A 25,508-nucleotide genomic window follows, 5' to 3' on the forward strand; every position below is an offset into this window, starting at 1 on the left:
TTACTTGTTTTTAAATAAGAAATATTTGGCCATGAAAGTTGTGGTGTTTGCCATCATGAAAAACTTTCAGTTTCATGTTTATAGATCGAACAAGAAGTTGTATGTCCTTAGATGCTCTAATTCTGCTTGTTTGTGGCACCTAAGGACTACCAAATTGAAATATTCTGGCCTATTTAATGTTTATAAGTATGATAGTACGCCCACGTGCTAGAAAGTTCTGAGAAAACAAGATCACAAGTATGAAAAGAGTTGGGTTATAGCCGAAATGATCCAGTCGAAATACCAAGATGTTATTCGTGGTTATAAGCCCAAAGAAATAATTCATAAATTTCAAAAGGAATTTGGCATCAACTTGTGGTACGGGAGGGTTTGGAGGGCTCAAGAGGCAGCATTGTCCATGGTAAGAAGGTCCGCTAAAGAATCTTACGCTTTAATAGCTCGATATGGAGAAAAGTTGAAGATTGCTAATCCAGAAACTCATTACGATTTGGAGGTGGATCCCAATGGTCATTTCAGGTACATGTATATGACACTTGGGGCATCCATCCAAGCGTTTTTTTATTGTATAAGGTTAGGTTTGGTGGTTGATTCTTCGTATTGCAATGGGAAGTATAAGAGTATTATGCTCGTAGTAATGTCAATTGGCGCTAATAAGCGAGTGTACCCAGTTTCATTTGAGTTGAGCGATAAGAAAAACAATGAATCATGAACCTGGTTTATGAACAACTATCAATGTTGTTAGTGTACTTGTGTTTTTATTTGATTGTCACTAGAGTATCACCAAATCCATTGTGCAAGTCTTCTTCGATAATTTCCATGCATTATGTATTCATCATTTGAGCTTAAACCTGAAGACAAAGTTCAATAATGATAACGTTTGTGAGAATTTTATGCTAGCTACCAAAGCATGGAATGAATCCATTTTTCAGTAGTATTATTGGAACAAGTTGGCACCATATCGAGGAGTTCAAAGGTATTTGACTAAATTAGGGTTATTGAGATGGGCCTGTGTATACCAGGGTGCATACCTATGACCAGATGATGACTAATATTGCGGAGTGCGTTAATGCAATTTTGAAGGACACACGAGCCCTACCAATCGCTACTTTCTTAGACCACATCAGAGCTATGCACCGGGCATGGTTTGTCGAACATAGGGAGATATCGTCAAGCAAAGAAATTGTATTATCTAACCACAGTGAGTCCCAACTAAAGTTGGCTGATGTAAAGTCCATAAGGTACGTAGTGCGTCCAGTAGACCATTATGAGTTAGAGATTGTAAACAATCATTTAAATCCTCGTGTTAATTTATACGAAAGAACGTGCATGTTCGAAGAATTTAATTACTATGAAATCCCATGTTCACATGCATCTACTGCTTGTAAGGTGAGGAACATCGACTTATAAACATTGTGCTTCACTGCCTACTATGTTACATCACGGTTAGCCAGTTACGTCCACCCTGTTTTCTCGGTATGTCATGTCTCTTAATGGAAAACTACATAGCATTTTGTCGATAAAGTCATCTTACTACCATGAATAGTTGGTGAAGTTGGTTGTCGTCAAACCGTTCAAATCCTATCAAGCGGTGAAATAGAGACAAAGATTCATCGGTGTTCTCATTGCAAAGTTGTAGGTCACAATCGAAAAACATGTAAAGCTAAACTTGTTAACCAATACTGCATTTTTGGAGTATTTTGAATTTGTACGTTTTTAGATTCAATAAATACAGTTTTATACTTTTCCTACTTTTCAATTCATTTTGATAGACAATAATGTAAAGAAAATCTTATTCAGTACGCTTTACATTTGTTTATGTTTAATCTCGGAGACAAACTTTTGTATGAAATCAACTGATATTTTAGACGAATCAACTTTAAACAATGCATCTAGATCAAACTCAGTACAGATTTAGCTCGATATCTAATAAATATTGCATTTTATTTTTCATCCTAGTGTATCCCGAGGCAACCATAGCCCAAGATTGAATAACTTAAATGTTTATGTTTTTTTATCCCAAGGCATCTCGAGCTAACTTTGGCTCGAGATCTTTTAACCAAAATGCTTATGTTTTTCATTATGAAGAATCTCAGGGCAACTTTGGCTAGAGATCATTTAACCTAAAGGCTTCTATTTTTCATCTCGGAGCAACCTTGGCCAGATATCTAATAACCTAAATGCTTCAGTTCTTCATCTCAAGGCATCTCGGGACAACTTTGGCTTGAGATTGTTTCAAGATCATTTAACCTAAATGGTTTTGTTTTACATCCCGAGACATCTCAAGGTAACTTTGGCCTAAGATCATTTAACCTAAATGCTTTTGTTTTTCACCCCATGGCATCTTGTAACAACTTTGGCTTGAGATCTAATAACCTAATGCTTCTATTTTCTTTTCAAGACATCCCGCGACAACATTGGACTGAGAACTAATAGATTTGATTCTCCATCTTATATTAATAAGTTTAAATTTGTTGATTTAAATGTATATATGACTAAGTTCCTCATTAATTACATATCTTCAATCTCCTTTCCACCATTTAACAAAGAAGAGTTTCTCAATCTCATTAGAAGTTCTTAAGCCCACCACAAAAATTGAGGCACACAATAAAAAAATCCATTAATTATGTTGTTAACTCAAGATTTAAAATTAAAACACTGCAAGAAGGCTTTATTAGCCCATAATTGTATTGTTAGTTGTCGACAAAACAGGGAGATGTTATGTAGGGTTAGGGTTTGAAAGGAGGAGCGGGTTACATCCTACTAGAAAAAGTTATAACAAAAAATCCCAAAATCACCCAAACCCAATTGTTGTGGTGCATCCCCGTACACAATATAGTGCTCACAATGTCTCAGGCAGATTGGGCTTCAACATGAAAACGCCACGTAGTGCAGTAGTTTCGGGACTACACACCTCATGTTATCAAGTTATTTTGCCAGATCCAGATTTGACATCAAATCAATCAACAAATCCCAAACGTTTGATCAAAATTCAGTGGCGTCCTTAGATGTTGTAAGGCACATGTAGTCAATGTCCATTCATGCTTTGTCATAGTCCGATAAATTACCCATTGCATATTTCAAGATGGTAGTGTCCTTAACCTAGGTGTACTTAACATCGACTGGATGAGTGCCTCTCTTAATACCCTCGTACAGACCTAGGTTAGGCCTTAGGACATTTTACAATGTAGGGTCAACCAAAACACACAATGTTACTAAGTTGTTACTGACAACTTAACTTGAAGTTATTTAAATTTATGAGGATGGTACAGTCGACTATATTGAAGCTTTTCTTAACTTGCAAGGCATCGATATTGACCTGTAATTTATTTTAGGTGAACAGAAACAATGTGTAGATCGTCTGCAAATGGTGAGAAGCAACTCAATAGTGTCAAAGATAATTGACATAATGGAAAACATACCAAATTTAAAGTACATACGTCATCGTCCGTGAATGTGGTCGGGTTAGGAGGTCTATGAACCATGGCAAGCGCCCTCTAACTTCTCACGGTCCTCCACAATTCCTTCGCTCTTCTTGGGTCCGAGAGGTATACGAAGAACTGTTTATCAAACTTGACAAGGATCTTGCTGACAAGATTGTACGAGCGTACCCTCTTCCTTTTTTTTTAGCCTCTTGTCCTTATTCAATAAATGGTGATTGCAATTTCTAGGGTATCCCTCTCTTCCTTATCGTCCTTTCCTTAGATACAACATTTGAAAAAATAGAAGGTGGGACAACCTCTAAGTCAAAATCGATGGATGGACAATTTGTAATTCAATGTAAATGTTAGTGTTATTACTAAAATTACCATATAAAGGAATACAATGTTTCAAAATATTTACCTCCTCTTTAAGCTCTAGCAGAGATTGGATAGAAGGTAGTGGGACATCCTCATTCCCCAAAGGTACGTCAATCGATACAATACCATCCCCAAGAACTTCACCGATGAATGTTCACATCTTATAATCAATGGTTTGGTCATTAATGATCGAAGCAGAAACATCTACGAATACATCGTCCACCGTAGTGTCAACCTTCGATGCATTGAACAACATACCTTCACCACTGCCATAGCATTGTTGGGAATGAACCACCTTACCCTATTAACGAAGAAGTAGAAACATAAGGATTAATTCTTAACTAAGACAAAAATAATGAACAAGTGCACTTGAAAACAATCATACCTTATAATGCCATCAGAAGCTCCCTTATGGCCGATAACTCGGTTGTTACATCGTCCACCATAGTGTCAACTTCATTGTAAGAAGTTGTCCATCTGATCTAATATGGCTTTCAAGTGACGTAGATGTTGACTGCAATCACACGTCGCTCGAGGTCTATCAGGCTCAATCGCTACTTCGTAGATGTGGTGGTGCAACATCATCGTCCAAGGGAGGAGAATAAGAGGGGATGCTCGACGTGAGTGCGTGGAGGGGCATTCTCGACATGCAGAGGAGAAAGGACATGTGAGCCTTCCTCATAACCTTCTGTTGTCCAAATTTCAGACTCCTATCAAGGTAAGCATGCTCGTCATTGAAGGAATGGAATTCTCATAACGTAAGTGTATTAATGTCGTGTAAATATAATTCAATTTGAAACATAAAAAGGAATTCAGAGGAAACAGTAGTAAACCCTAAACATGCTTCTAAGGAGGAAAAGAACAAAAATTATAACCTTTGTAGAATCTTAAAAACACCAAGAATCTCCCAAAAACTCCTCGAACCCCAAAAGAACACCATAAAGTCTTCCTTATTATTCTCAAGGTGAAAATCAACATAGAGTTTGTGGGCTTTTGTGATTTTGGTTTGGTGAAAAGGACAATATATATTTTAGAGAGAATTTTTTCTTCTTTTTTTGGAATAAAGAGATCGTCCAAATGCATAGAGGAGATATTAAGCAAACCTTATGTATCTTAACCATTTTAAAAAAATGATATAAAGGGAAAAGTTATCAAATAACTTCCTCCCTCTCCCTCACGTGTGAGTTATTTTATTAATTAAAATCATATTAATAAAATAAATTTAATTCATATTACATCCCATATAATATAAACTTTATATAATATAAACTTTATATATATATCATATATAATATAACCAATGGTTTAGATATCTCCTATGATCTATAGTTCTAATATAAATCGAATCCATATTAATTTCAACCTATAGTTTATTTATGAATCTTATTCATATTATTATTATTATTTGAATCATATTCAAAGAGTAACTTCTCTCATAAAAACTTTATATTATTATGTATCAAATATAGTATATTAATTGTATCATATACAATTTATTCCATTTAATCAATTTGAACAATTCAAATTAAACCAAAACAAATTTGATTCTCATTTATCCTTATTAAGCTACAAGGGAACCTTATAGACCTACAAATTGAAGCTCTAATGTTATGAGATTAATTAATTAAACTCTCTAATTAAATTAATCTACATTCATTAACTATCAGTCATTCCACAAAAGACTAATAATTTCACTCTTCTTACTATAGATATTTTTTTGTATCCATTAGATATAATCAATCAACAATGCAATGACCCTTCACAAATTGCTCGTAAGTACAGATAGGTAAAAAATTATCATTTTGCCCCTATAGTTACATCTAACTCCTTAAGTACAATTGATTCCTCTAATGAACAAAATTATAGTCCCATTATAAATGAACTCCTCTTGAGCCAAAAGAGGATGTGGCACCACATTATTCAAGTCCTGGAAGCAGCCCTTAAGAGAGCAATTCTCAACTTACTTTATCTATAGAGAAGAAGTGAGTTCCTTCTGTGTTCCCAACTCCCTAATAAGATGAATCCCCAAAATGGTAGGCCTGTTGAGTCGACAACATAGGTCACTCTCACCCCTGCAAATCAAAGGACCGCCTTCATAGCCAGAAGTTCACAACTCACTCAGGATTCAGGTCAAGTCACATATGGTCATCCTGATGAAATGTAGTCTCAACTAGTAATGGTGTTAATAAGAGAGACTATTCATTTCATGGTCCGGTCTTATACAAACTCTTTGTATAGAATACCCCCGCTCTAATGTCTCGACATGAATGATTAGGACCAAATCATTTTGTAGCACTTTAAAATAATTGTAACAACTAGAAAGCAAACCATATTCGTAGTGTCACCAGGATAAGGGATCCAACCTAGCTTATCCATCTACTACAGACCATTTAGGTCATCACTTAAACATAATCAACTTGATGTCTCTACATACATGTTTAGGTTATAGAAGATAACCTTGGATGTTAGTTTATTAGTTTTGTGGATTAATGCAACTAAATGTCAAATAAAATAAAATAAAATACTTTATTTTATTTTATTAGATAAATAAAAAGTTTGTATAACATATACAATTACGAACTACAAGACCACGAGATTTAGGGCATCAATCCCAACAATCTCCCACTTGTCCTAAAGCTAGTGGGGTGTACAACATAATAGTTAAAACATTATAATAGTACACAAAACAAGAAACTAGGGCATACAATATGCATCCAGTAAATCTCCCATTTGCCCTGCATTAAATGTGGCATGTCATGTAGACCCAAACTCTCTAGGTGACCCTCAATTACCTTAGTCGTGAGGGCTTTGTAAACAGATCAACAACGTTGTGCACCGAAGCTATTTGTGTGGCAATCACATCTCCTCGATGCACTAGGATCAAGTGATACTAACGTTCAATCTTTTTCCATGCTTATGGCTTCTAGGCTCTCTAGAATTAGCCACAACTCCACTGTTATCACAGCAAAGAGTAATTTTCTTTGACATGTTTGGAACAACCTTCAAATCAGTCAAGAATTTTCTAAGACAAACATCCTCTTTAGCAGCTTCACAAGCTACAACATATTCTGCCTCAATGGTGGAGTCAACAATACATTCTTGCTAGATACTTCTTTAAACTACAACTCCTCTGTTAAGAGTGAACACTGAACATGAAGTAGATTTCCTAGAATCTTTATCAGTTTGAAACTCAGAGTTTGTGTATCCTATAAGAATCAAATTCTTAGAACCATACACAAGCATGTAGTCCTCCGTTCTCCTAAGATACTTGAGGATAGTTTTAACGGTAGTCCAGTGAGCTAATGGTGAATTAGATTGAAATCTACCGACTATCCCTACCGCATAAAAGACAATGTCAGGTCTAGTACATAACATTGCATACATCAAGCTACCAACAGCTTATGCATAGGGGATATGTCTCATTTCCTCAACATCTTGAGGTGTCTTAGAACATTGTTCCATAGATAAAGTAACTCCATGCTTGAAAGGTAGTAAGCCTCTCTTGGAGTTTTGAATTGAGTATTTAACAACTATCTTGTCAATATACGATGCTTGACAAAAAGCTAGCATTTTGTTCTTACGATCACTAAAGATCTTAATACCCAAAATAAATTGTGCCTCTATCAAATCTTTCATTTGAAATTGGGCCACCAGCCATTATTTGATATCAGTTAGTACACCTACATCATTCTCAATGAGTAGGATATCATCTACGTACAAAACTAAGAAAGCTACTGAATTGTTGATAATTCTCTTGTAGACACAAGGTTCATCAACGATTTGATCAAAGCCATAGATTTTATTACGGTATCAAATCTTATGTTCCAAGATCGAGAAGCTTATTTCAATCCTTAAATGGAACGATTAAGCTTGCAAACCTTTTGCTCTTGACCTAGAGTTATGAATCCTTCTGGTTGTTGCATATAGATGGTCTCCTCAAGATTGTCATTCAAAAAAGAGTCTTAACATCCATTTCCCAAATCTCATTGTCATAATATGCAACAATCGACAAAAGTATTTGAATAGACTTTAACATGACAACAGATGAGAAAGTCTCCTCATAGTTAACTCTGTCTACTTGGGTATAACCCTTTGCCACTAGTCTAGCTTTAAAAGTTTGCACCTTACTATTTACACCTCTTTTCCTCTTGTAGATCCATTTACAACTTATAGGTTTTACTCCATCATTGATCTACAAGATCCCAGACTGAATTGAAGCACATAAACTCCAATTCAAGATCCATAGCTCTGATCCATTCATCTTTATCCACATCCTCCATTGCCTTCTTAAAAGTCAATGGATCCTCAATTTTGCCATCAGATATACAGTTAAGGTTTTAGTGAAACCCATATAACAAATAGGTAAGTTCGTAACCCTCCCACTTCATCAAGGTTTCCTCAATGATTGAGGTTGATGTGACCTAGTGGATGAACCGACATGAACATCTCTTGTTAATGCACTAGGCTCTTCAACAACTCTTATTGAAGGTTTAATAGTTTCATTAGAAAGTTCATTTAATACTATCTTACTATGCGGTTTATGCTCCCTTATGTGGTCCTCTTCTAAAAATGTAGCGTTTATCCATACAAACACTTCATTATCTTTAGGATTGTAGAAGTAACCACCTCTGGTTCCTTTAGAGTAGCCTACAAATAAACATAATTTTGAACAAGATTTCAATTTCTTAGGATTAGTCTTAAGCACGTGTTCTGGACAATCCCATATTCTGAAATGACATAAACTACGTTTACGACCATTCCATAATTCCAAAGGTGTTTTAGAAACACTTTTAGATGGAACACAATTCAAAATATAGACTGCAATTAACACTGCATAACCCCAAAATGAATTAGGTAAGTGAATGTAACTCATCATAGACTGAATCATGTCTAACAAGGTTCAATTTCTCCTTTCTAATACACCATTCTATTGAGGTGTACCAGGTGCTGAGAGTTGAGATACAATTTCACATTCCATCAAATAGTCTTGAAATTTCAAATCCATATACTCTCCACCTCGATTAGTTCAATTTTTTTTATTAGTTTTACTTAATACATTTTCAACTTTAACCTTGTATTCCTTGGACTTTTCAACGGCTTCAGGCTTATGTTGCATTGAATAAACATACCCATATCTTGAGTAAGCATTAGTAAAAGTGATGAAATATTCAAACTCTCCTCTTACTTTAACCTTCATAAGACTACATAGATCTGAATGTACAAGTTCCAAAAGTTCTTTAGCCCTATGACTTTTTCCAGTAAAAGGTTTTTCAATCATCTTACCTTCAAGGCATGACTCATATATAGGTAAAGAATTTTCTTCTAACTCACTTAGAAGTCCATTCTTTACTAATCTCTCAATCCTATTGAGATTTATGTGCCATAATCTTAGGTCCCAAAGATGAGCATTTTCTTTTGGAGAAAATTTAAGTCTTTTATTTTGAGTTACCACAGTTTTGAACATTTCAGTACTAAAGAGAGCTTTAGATATTAACGATTTTAACACATAAACATTATCTTCTAACTTTGCAGAACAAATCTCAACACCATTTTTGCAAATAAACACTTTATTTATATTAAAAGTTAAAGAGTACGATTGTTCTAGTAAGCATTTTACAGAAATCAAGTTCCTTTTTAAATTAGGAACAACATATACATTTTCTAATAAAAGAAAAGAATTTTGTAAACAAATTCAAAGCAAGATTTTTGTAAACAAAGTCGAAGCCCTCTCACTACAACCATGAGATGACATGCTCATTTCCAACCCACATTGTCATCTATCCAGTCTCCAACTGCCATTAGAAATTAATTTACTGAAATGAAGAAAAAACATGGTTAGTAGCACCTGAATCTATTATTCGGGCTGAATCATCATTTTCCACTAAACAAGTCTTTGACACTAAGAGGTTTTTCAAACCTGAAGAGAAATTTTTCTTTTTTTATCTATTCAGATCTCTTTCGTTTCATCGACTTTTTTCAGATCCTCCTTTTCTTTCAAAAGAATGGAAGGAGAAGTATCTTCTTAGGTGGATCCCTCTTATTCATGTTTAGTCCCCTTCGTTTCAAAAGTGGCCTTCTTCTTTTCTGCCAAGTACTTGGGATAATTTCTCTTCTAATGTCCCTCTTGGTTGCAATGGAAACATATTCCCTTTGCAGCCTTGACTTTCTTGCTCGTTTTAGCAATAGTGGAGTTAACTTTATTTCCTCGACCACCCATCTTCTCCTTCCATTTCTTAGTACCAAATGAAGAAGGCACACACTTAGTTCCAGAGGTCGAACCTCTATGGAATTTTCTTATGGAATTAGCAATATTTGCCTCTCCCTTCTATCCCTTGATTTTCATCAAAGAATCGAAAGTTTGTAGCTCATTTTCTAAACCCTGAACCCTAAGAAACTTGGATTTTCCAAAGAGTGGAGATGATGTTTTTCAATGATGTGAAGTTGGGAAAGTAGGCTTGAGAAGAGAAATTGAAAAGGTGTCATGGTAGGTAGAAGAAAGGAAAGTGATGGTGGAATGGTTTAAAAGTTAGAGAGAATTTAAGTTAAATTTGGCTAAGTCAATGGGTTTGGCATTTTGACCTTGGTAGGCGGCCAAAGGAAGAAGGACTAACCTCTAAAGAGGTTACTGTAGGCGAGAAAAATGCTTGTTAAGCGCGAAAGAAGAGAAGATGACCTCTAAAGAAGTTATCTTGGCGTTTAGACATAGGTAAGTAGCCAAATGTGTGTGGCCAAGAAGGTTAAGATAACCTCTAAGTGCTTGGCGAGTTGGCCTTGGGTTAGGCAAGAAAAGTGTCCTTGGAGGTTAGTTTGCTTGTCATTAAGAGTTTGAAAAAATATAATCTTAGAGGTTAGTTGGGTGTTTAGGCCATGCTAGGAAGCTTGCTTGAGAGGTTAGTGGCGTTGAAAGGTTAGTCGTGAAGGAATGCGAAATGAGGTTAGCAGCTTGACAAAAGAGGTTAGTTTGGCTTTAACTTGGTGTTTTGGCATGTGTTTGGACACTTTGGCATTTTGGCTAGGCAAGATAATAAAAGGTGGAGTCGATGAAGTTCTTTAGATGTGTTATGTGCTAGTTATATTTTGGCAAGTAGGAGGTGTCGAGAAAGATTCATGCATGACCCAATATAAATAGGTCACTTCGAATTGAATCTTCTCCTAAAGTACTTGTGCGTTTTTGCTGAAATTAGTCTCAAAAGTTCAAAAATTGAGTCTAATTTTCAAGTTGGGGCTACTGGACGAATTTGAGAGAGGTGAGGTTAAATTTGAATTGAAAGAAGAGAGAAAGGTCATTCTTGATAGAAACTGAGTAGTATTCACTTCCAGGAGGCTACATAACTGATTTCAAGGACTTTTTGGCTGCAATGTTGAGGTATGAAAGCTAAGACAATTTCCAACAATTTTGTAGAAGAAAGTATTTTTATTTGTATTAGAATTTATGTCCTAAAACTCATAGATTGTAAATATAATTCATTGACCGTTGTTAATAAATTGTTGTTATTGTAATAATTGTTATTGATAATATTATTTCTTAATAACTCAAATCCAATAAATTAATATCCTAAGCTTTTAATGAGTCTTGAACAGTACGTAGAGACATACAAGGATCAATGTTCAAGATCAGCTTAAAGGGTCTATATTATAGGGATAACGCTGGGAACTTATTTTGGTAATACTATGGATACGACTCACTTTGTATTTGATACAAACACAATGATCCAACGTGTTTGTGTAGGTGACATGTGAGTGATGGTATCTTATGTAGTGAGTTTGCATAAGACCATACCGTGAAATAGTAACCACTAGATGTAACTCCGTTAACTAGTTACGTTTCTATTTCATTAGGATGATCTAGATAACTTGTCTTAATCCTGAGTATATTATGAATTTCTGTTCGTGAGAGATTGTCTTTTGATTTGTACGAGTAAGAGTAACCAGATCACTGACTCAATAAGCTTATTATTTTGGGATAAGACCGAGTAGGAAGTTGAGAACATAATTACACAAGATGGAATTCATTCATTCCCGACTTTAGGGTAAGTAGATGAGTGTTCCCTTAAATGGTGTCTTCGGGACTTGAATAAAAAGTTCTACCCTCTCTATTGCATGAGAAGGGTTTATGTTTATTGGTTGGACCATAAACAAGTTGTTTATTAGCGGAACACTGGTATTTAAGGATTAGAGGCAACCCCGAGGTAAAATGGTAATTTGACCCAGCTGATGTTATGAACACTCACAAAGGACTGACTTACTGATATTGGTCTATATTCATGGACACAAAAATATATCTACAGTGAAAAGACTTCAGTTGTTAATCTTTAGTGGAGTGTACACATAGTTAACGAATATTGATTAATGTGATTAATGAGGTTAGCCAATTAATCTCATATGGTTGTAGCTTCTGATCTACATGTCCATTAGGTCTATTTCCTAGCTCGTAAAGAGTTATGTGATTCATTTATATTGGTTGTAATTTGAAATATTCATATTTACTTTGAGAATTATAATGTATAGTGATACATTATAATATAAAGTTTATCAAACTTTATTATATAAATTTAATTTTGGATATGATTCAAAATTAATTTAGGAAAGATAAAACATTTGAATGAAGTCAAATATTAATTTGATGTGAATTTGATTCATATTAAAATTATTGGTTATGAGAAAAACTTATATTTGAATATGATTCAAATTTAATTTAACTTAAATATAAGATATTTAATTTAACTATTAATTAATAGTTTTGTTTTATTTTATTTAATTAAATTAATATAAAACTATAAGATATTAGATATATATTCATTAAATAAGATTTAAATAAAATATTAATAAATTATTAACTAATTGATTAATGGTTAATTAATTAGTTGATTTGAAATTTCTATTAATTTAATATTTCTTAAATTAATAGAATCTTATTATTCTCTCTTACTTTCTTTTCTACTCGATGAAGGAAAAAAAGTTATAAATACGCAGAAGAAAATAGTTTTTCTTTAACCCATGATTTTACTTTTCTGCAAAATAGTTTATCTCTAAAAAAACTTTTCCCATCCCAATTGATTCCCACAAACCAATCTCATCTTAGATGATAGGAAGGTCTCCGACGGGTGGTGGTCCAAATTCGATGGATTGTAGATTCAGATACGTCAACAAGAGTAAGTTCTCTGTATCTTTTAATATAAAAGCATGCTTAGTTTTTATTTAGAATTTTGATTCTAAATATTGCCAATATACTAGTATTTTGGGATTCCCAAATTAAACTGAGGAATGGTTTTGTAAAATCTTTCACTACCAAGGGCTTTTATCTCTTCAATTTGAGCTATGGATTTTAAGATATAATGTTCTAAAGTTGAGGTAAGGTTATGGCCGAAAATGTGATTTTTGGGTGGTGTTGGTGGTTGATCGAATGTCATTGGCTTCTGGACAAGATGGGCATGAATTTTTTTTGAAAGAGGTTAGTGAGGGTAGTACTTGAGCATGGGTTGGACGCACAACCTACATGTAAGCAAGGCACACGCGTGGGCTCGCTGCTAGGAAAGTGCATGCAAAGGCCATGCGAGATGTGTTTAACGTGTGCAAGATGGCTAGAAGAGATGCGTGAGGTGCGTGTGGGCAAGGCCCCCTTGCAAGGTTAGCATGTAGTTGGCTTACCCTAGCCATGCGTGCGCGTGCAACCTCTGTCGCCAACCCCTGCGCGCCAGCCATGCCAAATGGGTGTTTTGTGTTGTTTTTTATATATTGAAAAATTTTAAGCAATATTTTGATATTTTTATGATTAAAGAAAAATTAAATGGAATTATTTCCCATTGTTTCAGGTCTAGAGGAGATCGTACAGATTTACAGACCATGGGTCTAAGCTACTATCTGTGAGTGACAAAACGAGTTTAAAGTTGATTTCTGAACATGATTTATTACCAAATGTTTTAAGCATGCTTTGATGTATGAATACTTAAGTTTACTAATTAAGCAAATATTTCCAAAGCATGAGATTTGATAAGTATTTGCTAAGCATGTGTTTCTAATGAAATTTTACAAGCAAGTATGTTTATTATAAATATTTAAGTTAAAGAATGATTTAATAGGTTTTAGATATACCGTAAGATATATATATATATATCAACCCTTTGGGGGTTATAGACTATGCACAAAGGTTCCTTTGATGAAGGTATTCAGTAGATACCTAGATTCCTAACACTGGCTAGATTAATGAGACGAGGGTTCTATAGATAGATATCTTAGTTTGCCTTCTCTCAAGATGAAGATCTATAGGTTACCCACCTCATTGAAGCGATAACGAGATGAGGCACTATTGATGCATGGATTCTACCTCATAAATATCGTACTTCATGTGGTATAGCAACGAAAAGATATAGAAAGAGGTTTTCTAAAGACTTTAGTATCAATATTATGTTTATGATTTATTCTTGCGAAGTATGAAGTATGAAGTTTAAAGTTAAATTGTTTTAAACACATGTTTTACAAAACCGTCACTCACTGGGCTATTTAGCTCACCATTTTTAAATGTTTTTCCACTTTCCATGTAGAGATCGTGATTTGAGAGCCTAACCGTTGTCTCCAATCTACTGTGCCAAGTTGTTTATACTTTTGTTGTTGAGGGTTAGTTCTAGATCTTTGTATGTAATGTACATAGTTCTGTGTAAGGTTAAGTTAGTTAAGTTAGTTAAGATATTTGTCTTTCTTTTCCTCAATATGATGTCTATCTAAAAAGAAATGACATTTAGCCTAAACTTACTTTGTGCTATTATAAGGAACTTTGTTAAGGTATGTTTCTCGTATTTTTCGCTGTGTAAGTTTTAAATTACTCAAGTTGTTTAGCTGGTAAAGGATCTGTAGTCGGGGGTCAATTGGTGTTGTTTAGAAGGAGAATGACATTTGTTGGCTTCACACCACATCTCGGGTTGAGCAAGAGGTGCTCGGGGTGAGATGTGGCACATTGAGAATGGTAGTAAGGGTATAAGCAATCTTGTTCATAATAGCATTGCTTTTAAACTACAGAAAACTCTTTGGCAGAGATTTCAAAATAAAGCTAACCTGACTGGCTTCATCGATGATAGCCCCATTCATTTCTGTCACATTGAAATGAACCATTATATTGAGAACATGTTCTCGCATTGAGGCTCTCTCGTTCATACGAGCATTATAAATGTATTTTAGAGCATCATGCTTGATATGATAAGAGGCTTGACCAAACATCTTTTGCAAGGAGTCCACGATCTCACGAGCAGTGAGCATTAATTCATGTTTCTTGGCCAATACTTCATATAAGCTTGCCAAGATGTATGCTTCGACTTTTTCATTTACATTGACCCAACGCTCATGTGCTTCTCGAATAGTTCGAGTTGCATTAGTAGTTGGGACTTGAGGACACTCCTCAACTAGGACAAATCACAGGTCATCGATGATTAGCACAATGTTGATAGTAATTTTCCAAGATGCATTATTGCCATTAAATTTATCACCAACCAACATGTTTAAAGTAGCACTCGTCATTATCAAATTGCTGAAAACATACAATTTATTTATATTACTTATACTAGCATTTTTCGTATAGAAAACCAATCAATTTAGCAAAATTTTAATATATCCTAAGTGATATCTATTTTGGAATGATGCTTTAGTGAGGTAGGATAAAAACCTCCGTAGGGTGATTAATTATCCCTTCATTGAATTGAGACAGTTTCAACTAAATATTACACCAGAAAAACTCTTATTCATATAATAATTAGTCATCATTGTTTAATCAAGAAATGATTAACTTACTTAAAAATTTATTGTAAGTGTAACCTTCATTTTAGACTGTAGAGTTTCGCTAATAAGTAATCCGTAGGGAAAAACCGATTGGAGCATCAACTAAAGAAATCCTATCCATTTATGGAGTTTGAGTAAAATCTTATGCAAACACCTTCCGTAGGGGGACACAAGCAAAGGTTCCTCGAGGCGCATAAGAATCTACTAGACTCTAATGAAAGAGACCGTGGGATGTGACACATCCCTCTTCCACTTACTATAAACACTATCTCTCATTCACCTTGTTATTGACTTATGCAAACACCACCCACAGGGGGACACAAGCAATGGTGCCTCGAGGCTGAGCATGAGAATTTACTAGAAACTAATGAAAGAGACTGCATGATGTGTTGACACAGATCCCTCTCCCACTTACTATAAACACTATCTTCATTCATCTTGTTATTGACTTACGCAAACATATATGAGGGCCTAAAATTGGAACATCAACATGTGCTAATTAAGACCAAAAACCCTAAAATACTATAGTGAATGTGGAGGAAGAAAATGAAGTGTAGCATACCATTTGCAATCTGAAGACCTTGGACCTTATATAATGTGTGGTATCGCAGATGATGAATCCCTATTGGCAACCTGTCCACTTATGGACAACAGTATCTTGTAGGCTCAAACCTACAAATACAATGATATCATTAACATAAGCATATAACTACTGGAAAAATAAACATAATGATCATAGAATTACGAACCTAAAAGGCAAAGGGGAAAGTCGTAGAGACTATACGACTTTAAGACTTGTTATTCGCAGATTTCCTTCTTGTTCAAGACGACATTTTTTCATTAAATGCCCTTTCAAACTAGCAAAGGTCTTGGACCATGTCAACTCACCCAGTCGTAGTTAATGAAGTACTCCTAATCATCAATCAGGCCCAACTTCGTCCAATCCATATGTTGTCTCCTCTCTCTGCCCATCATCGCAAGCTTGATGAAGTATAATACAAACAACTTCATTGTATCCTTGTCACTCTCAAACTGAAGAGTTGGGTAATCCTTGTCCAACTCAAACCCAATTGTCTTATCTCTCAAATATAATCTTTTTAATTGAAAGACCTTTTCCTATTCTAACTAAACCTCACGTCTGGGCTTATACCTCACCTTGTTATTATGTCAAAATCCTTTTGCCCGAAGGAGACATTATCACCCATTAATTTAAATCTAATTATGTTATCCCGTCTCTCCTCGACCTCTTTTAACAAAATGTAGTGGCTCATAAGTCCATTGAACACCAACTCTACATCCAAAAAGTGTCCAAAGACGGCTTTCCTAAACATATAAAGCTGTCTGAATGTTTAACTTACTTTTTATACTTGACACAGTCTTCAACAGATGCGAATAACACGTCAAGTTTGCAAGGAAGAAGTCAGAATTGTAGGTTTTGGTGACAAGAGGGATCTAGAAAACATTTTAAAACACATAACAGAAAAATAATAAGTCTTATGTCCTAAAACTCAAGGCACTATCAGAGCAATCTCAACCGAGAACAACATGAATTGCCAATTAAACTCGGACAACATTACACGGGATGCCACGAGATAAGGGTCTTACATGCATTCTTTGATGTATCTCGATCCGATCTTGGTGAAATCATCCTTGGGATTAACCCAAAATGCATGTGAAATGCAACAATTTTTGAACTCCTTCAACGAATCCTAGAACAATTGTATAGTTCTCGACCGAGATTCCTCATCAATAACGAACCCAAATTGATGAAATTGTTGAGATTCATCGAAGGAAATTACATGCATTAACTTAAAATAATGTTCTACATCCAACTACATTAGAACACCAACTACCAAATTTCCCTTTCACCTCAAATTTCATAGAAAACAATCTAACATAAACTAAAAACTAAACCCTAAACTACGAAATCCTTCAAGTAATTCACCTTCGGAGATTTAAGTTCGAGAACGACTTCTTGAAATTTTGCGAAAAAAAATGTGAGAAATTATTTTGATTTTGGGAGAAAATTTATTTAATTCTTAACCGAAATGGGCACAATGTTTAGGGTTTAGGGTTTTGTGAGAATATGTAAAGTTTGAGTTTCGATAGTTATTTTTTGTCATTGGATGAAACTCTTTATTATTTTCAAATTTTAAAAGGTATAACACAGGATCGCGGTGCCGACTTCAATCCTGATAGACCAAAAATTAGATTGAAAATAGTTTTTAAAAAAGTTGGGTAGAATCTGAATGTCTAGATGGGCGAAGAAAAAACAAAATTCATATTTATGCAAAACCAAAATGCTACTTCTCAAAATTTCCCCCTAAGAACCCCACCTCTCTCTCCTTCGCTCTCAGTTTCTCTTGCGTCGTTCACCGCCCCAAAGCTGGTAGCGACTTCCTCCCTTTCTCTCTCTCCCTCTCTCCTTTCTCCATCGTTGCTCTCTCTCTAAATTGACCCCCCTGTACGGTACCACGCCGGCGTCTCTGGTTGTGCCGTACACCGTTTCCGCCACTGGATGTTTGCTGTGCCAATTTGTATTCTTGATTTTTAGTGAGTTTTCTGCGTTTCGTAAGTTTTCCTTGAGTGATCTTGAATGTTCATAGAGAGTTTTGGCATTGAATTAAAATTATCCATAATACTTCGATGCTATATTGGATATTTAAAGGATTTGAAAATGCTGTCCAGTGGCACATCTGGGTGAATTTTGAGGAGCCAACGACCAGAAGTAATTGAAGGATTTTGATATTCTTTTGTAAGTTTTGAGGGTTTATCTGAAAGTCTCGAATACACATTGATGGTTGGCATAAATTTTTTGAAACTCATATTGTTTTGGTTTAAATTAGGGCTTAATTGACAGCTAAAAATGTCAAACAAAATAGATCTAAATACTACTTTTTTTTTGCCAAACTTTTTCTTTTTGAGATTTTTTAATCAATCAACGATGAACGCAAACGATTTTGAGAAAAGCTTACATGATATGTTTTTATTGTTGAATGTTAGTTTATGTGTGAGTGTATGAGATGTTATGTTATGAATTCATGAATTTTTGAGATGCCATGTTACGATTTCATATTATGGAACTTTTTATTGCATGTTTCATGTAGACTAGTTTGGTGACAATTGCCCTCCTACAAGGTCTATTCGCCATTAGTAAATTTCAACCATGGCAGCCGGAACTGCCAGCTTTAGCAGCAAAAACTTGGACTCGAACCCGATGGAAATGAGTAAGGGAATACAAATTGAAGGATACCCGATTAAGGGCTTGTCCATTGGAGGCCATGAAACTTGCATCATTTTCCCAACACTCAATTTGGCCTTTGATATTGGTCGCTGCCCTCAAAAGGCCATAAGTCAGGACTTCCTCTTCATCTCCCATGGTCACATGGATCACATTGTAAGTCCAGGCCCCTCAATCTGCTTCATTTTTCAACCATTTTATTATTGTCTCAGCTTGTTCCCATGGTGGGAGACCTCACGGCTGATATGTTTAGTTGATGCTAAAGTGGAATTTCATTGATTGAGGTTTTTTTTGCAGCTATCTTCAATCAATTCAAGTATCTATTTAATGTTTTGAATTTAGTTTTACCTTTCCAATTCAAACAGCTATTTGGATGTAAGCCTTTTCGCCATTTGTTCATCTGTAGCTCATCAGTAGCTTTTGTGCTTGATAGGGGGGACTTCCCTTGTACGTTGCTACCCGTGGATTATACAAAATGGGACCACCAACAATTATTGTACCAAAATCTATAAAGAATGATGTAGAAAACCTTTTAGAGGTGCACAGAAGATTGGATCAATCTGAGCTGAGATGTAATTTGATTGGCTTGGAAGTGGGTACCGTCTCTTATTGAATCATCTTATTTTGTCCAATGAATAGTTTGGTTCCCAATTTTCGTGCTTTGGTTTAATACATTCTTCCATTCATATATTTTGTTTGCAGGGGAAGAGTTGTCATTGAGAAGGGACCTCAAAGTGAGGGTGTTTAGGACATACCATGTCATTGACAGCCAGGTAGCCTACTTCTTGCACATAAACTTTGATTTTGTGATTATTCTTGGTTTATTATTATCTTTTTTAAGTTCTACAGTATGTTGGTAGGAGATTTGAACATCTCAGCTCTTGGTCTAAAGTATATACTTTTTGCAGGTTGCTATTTTTATGTTGGCATATTTGATGATTCTGTTCTAAGTCCAAAATTTATCTATAACTGTGGCAGGGTTATCTGCTTTACTCTGTAAAGCAAAAGCTTAAGAAAGATTACCTGGGACTATCTGGCAATGAGATCAAGAAACTCCGCTTATCTGGTGTAGAGGTTTGTCTTAACTGTTAGATTCATAGATTTCTTGGTAATGGAACACGTGGACTTTGAAAAACTTCTTTTTTATACATTCCATCATTGAAAAAGGGTTTGGTGGCTACCCTGGCGAACAATTCGATTAGGAATTTGTGAGAATTATGGCAGGTAGGTGACCTGAAGTGTTTGAAACAACAGTCATTTGGTTGAAATCAGGATCTTTTTCACTATATTTCCTTATTTTTTCTTAGTTAAAGTAAACAAAGCTTAATGCCTCTCTAATTATACTTTTTCTTTTACATTTCCCCATTCTTTAAAGTCCTCAAGTTCATAAACCATCTTTGGTTATTTTGCTTTGTGCCAGATTACTTACACAATTACCGAGCCTGAAGTGGCTTTTACAGGAGATACCACGTCGACTTTATAGTTGATGAAAATAATATTGACGTATTGAGGGCAAAGATCCTAGTTATGGAGGTCCGATACTAGAAGACTAGACACTATGTCTCAATCTTGTTTTTCCTCAAACGTTTGTTTGATTATTGTTACTTTTGGTTAACTTTTTGAATAGAAGTAGAGTTTTGCAGAGTGAGTTTGAATGATAAATACCCTATTTTAAGACAGCAGTAGGTATACTTATGAATGCATTGTAGCTTAATAAAATGAAAGTTAGCGTTAGAATGCAGATTTTTTTCCTGCATATGGGGCTCTACATGTTTACGGATTGGTATAATGTTTGCAAGTAAGTTTGACATGATTAAACTTATGTTAAAAATCACTTAGAAACATACATCTAATCAATAAAAAATAATTTGATGTTTGATTTTACACTTTTGAACATGCCCATAGGTTTAGATTGGAAAGAGAAAATGGTGTTGGTTATCTCTTTGGTAGGGTGGGTTCTACTTCTATGAAGGTTTAATCTTTTATGGTGCACAACCATTTTTTGCAGAGCACATTTCTTGAAAATAGAGTTAAAGTGGAGCATGCTAGAGAATATGGACACACTCACTTATTTGAGGTTCATTTACTCAACATTGTAATACCTGTTGTTCCTTTATTTCATTCAGCAACTTATATCTTACAATTTTACATCCTTGTGTGCTTTGTATGTTGATGATCCGACCCAGATAATAAATCATGCGAAAAAGTTTAAGAACAAAGCGATTCTTCTGATTCACTTTTCAGCACGCTACACTACAGAGGTACGTCTAATGCCAGTATATTGATCTCTCAAGTTCATGTTTTTATTGAGTTTTATTGTGCAATGCTTCTATTAGGTGACATCCTCTTCTTCCCACTTCCATCTCCTTTATAAAGAGGATTTATAAGACTGACATTTTATTTTCCAGTATGTACTGGTAAGTGTAAGGCTCCCAATTGTCCATACATATAGAAGAAGGGGCAAAATGGTAAATTTACAAGCATCTAAGGATGAGGGAATGATGGAAGAAGATCGTGCAAGTGGGACCCATAGGCAGGAATGAGAGAAAGTGGTAATAAATAGGTCTTTTTGGGATTGGGTAGCTAGGTTTTTTATTATCTTTTTGATAGGTATGGCTGCTGTGGCTTGAGGAATTATTCAACTAGCTTAAAAGAGGCTGGGTTCTCTTGTGTCTTTTCTTTGTTATGTTGCATATTGTGACAACTTTAATCACTCTTTTGGCTTATATATAAATAAAGTGTATCAAAGTACTGTCTCTGTTTTGCCATTGTGTGGGTATTTTAGTGTTTTATCGGTAGATTCTCTACAACTGGTATTAGAGCCTTAACACTGGGGTGGTAATGCGTCTAATGGCTCAAGGACAAATAGAAAAAGAGTGGATGGAACCGAAAAAGAAATCATGAGCTTGAAGGAAATGATCCTGGAGATGAAGAAGTCCATGGACAGGATGGCTGACGAAATGCGAGAAAATCACAGTTACAAAAGAAGAGAGAGTTGAAACGTCAGATGGATCGATTTTGAAACTCAAAGGGAATTAGAGGACACGGAGATGATAATGGAACCTAATATGAGTAACGTAGACCGAAGTTCAAAATACTTGAGATGCCAATATTTACCGGGGTGAATCCCGAATCCTGGGCATTCTGGGTAGAACATCTTTTTGAAACTAATAACTTACTGGAAGCAGAGAAGGTAAAAGTGGCCGTGGTTAGCTTTGGGCAGAAGGAGGTAGATTGGTACCAGTGGAGCCACTACCGAAAGAAGGTTGAGTCCTGGGAGAACCTAAAAGGAAGAATGTTCGAATTCTTCAATGACACTGGACATCAAAGTTTAGGCGCACGGCTTATTCGCATAACGCAAGATGGGTCCTATAGCAAACTATGTTAAGAAATTCGTCACTTACTCAACGCCATTGCCTAATATGGTTGAAAGCATGCTTAAGGACACATTTTTGACAGGTCTTGAACCTACACTCCAAGCTGAAGTGATCAGTAGACACCCTCAAACCTTAGAGGAGTGATGAAGGAGGCACAACTTGTGAAACAGGAACTTGACATTGAAACTAGCCAACGGCAGAGTGGGAAGAGTGGAGCATAAAGGAGGAGAGAGCGCAGGCAAGAATCAAGGCAGTAAGGAGAAAAATGCACCAAGGAAGATTGAATTTGCTATGAAACAGATAACCATCTCTATTAAGGAAAGTTATCAGAAAAATGAACCCCCAGTTAAGAGGTTGTCAGATACAAAATTTAGGGCAAGGTTAGACAATGGGCTGTGCTTTAAGTGTAATGAGAAATACTCACCGGCCATAGATGTAAAGTGAGGGAGAAAAGGGAGCCGATGCTTTTTATACTTAACGAGGAAGAGAGTAATGGAGATGATTCTTTTCAGAAGTGGGGGCAGAGGAAGTAATAGAACTAAATCAATTTAGATTTAGCTGAAACGACGGAGATTGAGCTAAGAACCATTCACGAATTTCACATCCAAGGGAACAATGAAATTGAAAGGCAAGGTGAAAGGGAAAAGAGGTAGTGGTCCTAATTGATAGTGGGCGACTAATAACTTCATAAATGTGGTGCTAGTTTTAGAGCAATGGTTAGACATTGAATTTAGGAACCCAATTTGTAGTGACTATTGGGGATGACACGCGTTGCAAGGGAAGAGGAGTATGTAAGAGAGTAGAATTGAGGCTGCAAGAGTTGACTATTATCGCCTGACTTTCTAGCTGTAGAGTTGGGAAATGTTGACCTTGTGTTGGGAATGCAATGGCTGGATACCATTGGAACAATGAAGGTGCACTGGCCCTCACTGACTATGACATTTTTGGCAAAGGATAAAAAAATAGTTTCTTAAGGGAGACCCATTGTTATTAAAGTCGAATGTTCATTGAAGACCCTAGAAAAAACATGGGAACCCAAAGACCAAGGATTCCTCTTGGAACTACAAAATTATGAGATCGAATGGGAGGATGATTATGGGGATGAAACAGAGAAAAAAAGGAGATGAAGAAGAATTTCCTATGGTTCAAAACTTACTCAAACAATATGTTGATTTATTCGAAACACCAAAGGGATTACCTCCAAAGAGAGCTATTGACCATCGCATAATAACCATGTCGGATCAAAAACCAATCAATGTTATACCTTATAAATATGACCATGTGCAAAAAGAAGAAATTGAAAAGTTGGTGGTGGAAATGCTACACTTGGGGGTGATTAGACCGAGCCATGACCCTTACTCCAACCCGGTGTTGTTGGTGGAGAAAGAAGGATGGAGGATGGAGATTCTGTGTTGATTATCGAAAGACTAAGTGACCATATCTGACAAGTTCCCTATCCCAGTTATCGAAGAATTACTAGATGAATTACATTGGGCAACAGTGTTCTCCAAATTAGACTTGAAATCGGGAGGGTACCACAAATAAGGATGAAGGAGGATGATGTGGAGAAGACAGTGTTTCGCACACACGAAGGCCACTATGAGTTCTTAGTCATGTCGTTCGGTCTCACCAATGCCCCGACTACCTTTCTATCTTTAATGAATCAGGTATTCAAACCTTTCCTTAGACGATGTGTTCTTGTATTCTTTTTTATGATATTCTAGTCTATAGTGCTGATATAGATGAGCATATGAAACATTTGGGAATGGTTTTGCGGTTTTGAGGGATAATCAATTGTTTGTCAACAAGGAAAAGTGTGTAATAGCCACACTCAAGTCCAATATTTGGGGCACCTAATATTCAAGAGAGGAGTAGAGCGGCCGATGTGGAAAAGTTCAGAAGTATGATCAATTGGCCACGACCAAAAGACATCACTGGATTGAGAGGGATTTTTAGGTTTAACCGGCTATTATAGAAGGTTTGTGTAGCGACTCTACAAATAAAACACTAAAAAATACCCAACAATGGCAGAAACAGAGGCAACACTCTGATATGTCTTTATTTATATATATGCCAAACAAAGATTACAGCCACAGTAGTAACAAGAAAGATAACACGACAATATGAAAAGCATACCAACTCTCCTATAGCAGCCTACGTAATTTCCCAGGCTTACAACCGCTTCTCCCTCAAAGGATATTCATCATAAAACCTAGCTATCCCATCCCCACTCTTACCTTCTTTTTCTATTATTCCCTGATCATTCCCTTTTGAACTTTTACCATTTTGCCCCTTCTTTTATACGTACGACCCCTCGTTCCAAGTTCACCTTGTCCTCAAGGTGAAAGTTAGGAAACTGCTGGCTCATCTGAAAGATTGATTCCCATGTCGCTTCATTGTCTAGCAGCCCCTTCCATTTAACTAACCATTCATTACCTTCCAGCTCTTGATTCCAGTGGATTCCTAGCACAGTGTCAGGCTATAACTGCAGCTCAAACTCTTCAGTGAGGACAGGTTGTTGTTGTTGGATGACTTGTTTCTGTCCGAGTTTCAACTTCAATTGCAATATATGAAAGACATTATGGATGATTGCTTCAGGTGGAGCAGCAATCTATAAGCAACTTTGCCATTCTCTTCTATAATCTTGTATGGTCCGTAGTACTTAGGAGCTAGTTTTTCACACTGTTTCCTAGCTAATGATTGTTACTGATAGGGTCTTAGTTTTAAATAGACTTCATCTCCTACTTTAAACTTTAGTTCCCTTTTGTTTCGTGTCAGCTAATTTCTTCATTCTATTATGTGCCAAACAGAGATTTTCCTTCAATGCATTCAAAGCTAGATCCCTTTCCTTTAACATGATTTCGACCTCGTTGTTAGGAGTTTGTTTGTGACCATAAGACAGCAGGGGGGGAGAAGGTCTGCCATAAACAGCCTGGAAAGGTGTAGTCTTGGTGGATGCGTGGAACGTGGTGTTATACCACAATTTTGCCCAAGGGATCCGTTTATCCCATTTCTTAGGTTTGTTGTAGAAACGCCTCAAGTATGTTTCAAGGCATCTGTTCACCCTCTCTGTCTGCCCATCAGTTTGTGGATGGAATGCTATACTCCTTTTCACAAATAGTCCCCATTGTTGCAAATAATTCTTTCCAGAAGTTACTAAGGAAAATTTTATCCCCATCCGTGATAATGGATTTAGGAATGCCATGCTTCCTTACGTCTCCATCAATGAATATGACAGCATGCTTAGCCGAAAACGGATGTCTCATCGATATAAAATAGGAGTATTTACTCAATCGATCCACTACCACCATAATAACATTCATTCCA

General features: G+C 35.9%; 1 protein-coding gene across 1 annotated transcript; it reads left to right on the forward strand.

Moving 5' to 3' along the window:
- The first annotated feature begins 17,837 nt into the window (after positions 1 to 17,837).
- On the forward strand, positions 17,838 to 21,614 carry LOC116405917 (nuclear ribonuclease Z-like). The gene is given in 10 exon segments (XM_031889669.1): positions 17,838 to 18,116; positions 18,232 to 18,318; positions 18,702 to 18,960; positions 19,238 to 19,400; positions 19,507 to 19,577; positions 19,783 to 19,878; positions 20,225 to 20,273; positions 20,276 to 20,337; positions 20,813 to 20,881; positions 20,991 to 21,614. Coding segments are annotated over 8 exon segments (840 nt in total). The 5' UTR covers positions 17,838 to 18,116; positions 18,232 to 18,318; positions 18,702 to 18,729; the 3' UTR covers positions 21,090 to 21,614.
- Positions 21,615 to 25,508: the final 3,894 nt, after the last annotated feature.

Source organism: Cucumis sativus, unplaced genomic scaffold (genome assembly GCF_000004075.3).
Source record: "Cucumis sativus cultivar 9930 unplaced genomic scaffold, Cucumber_9930_V3 scaffold46, whole genome shotgun sequence".
NCBI classification, from domain to species: Eukaryota; Viridiplantae; Streptophyta; class Magnoliopsida; order Cucurbitales; family Cucurbitaceae; genus Cucumis; species Cucumis sativus.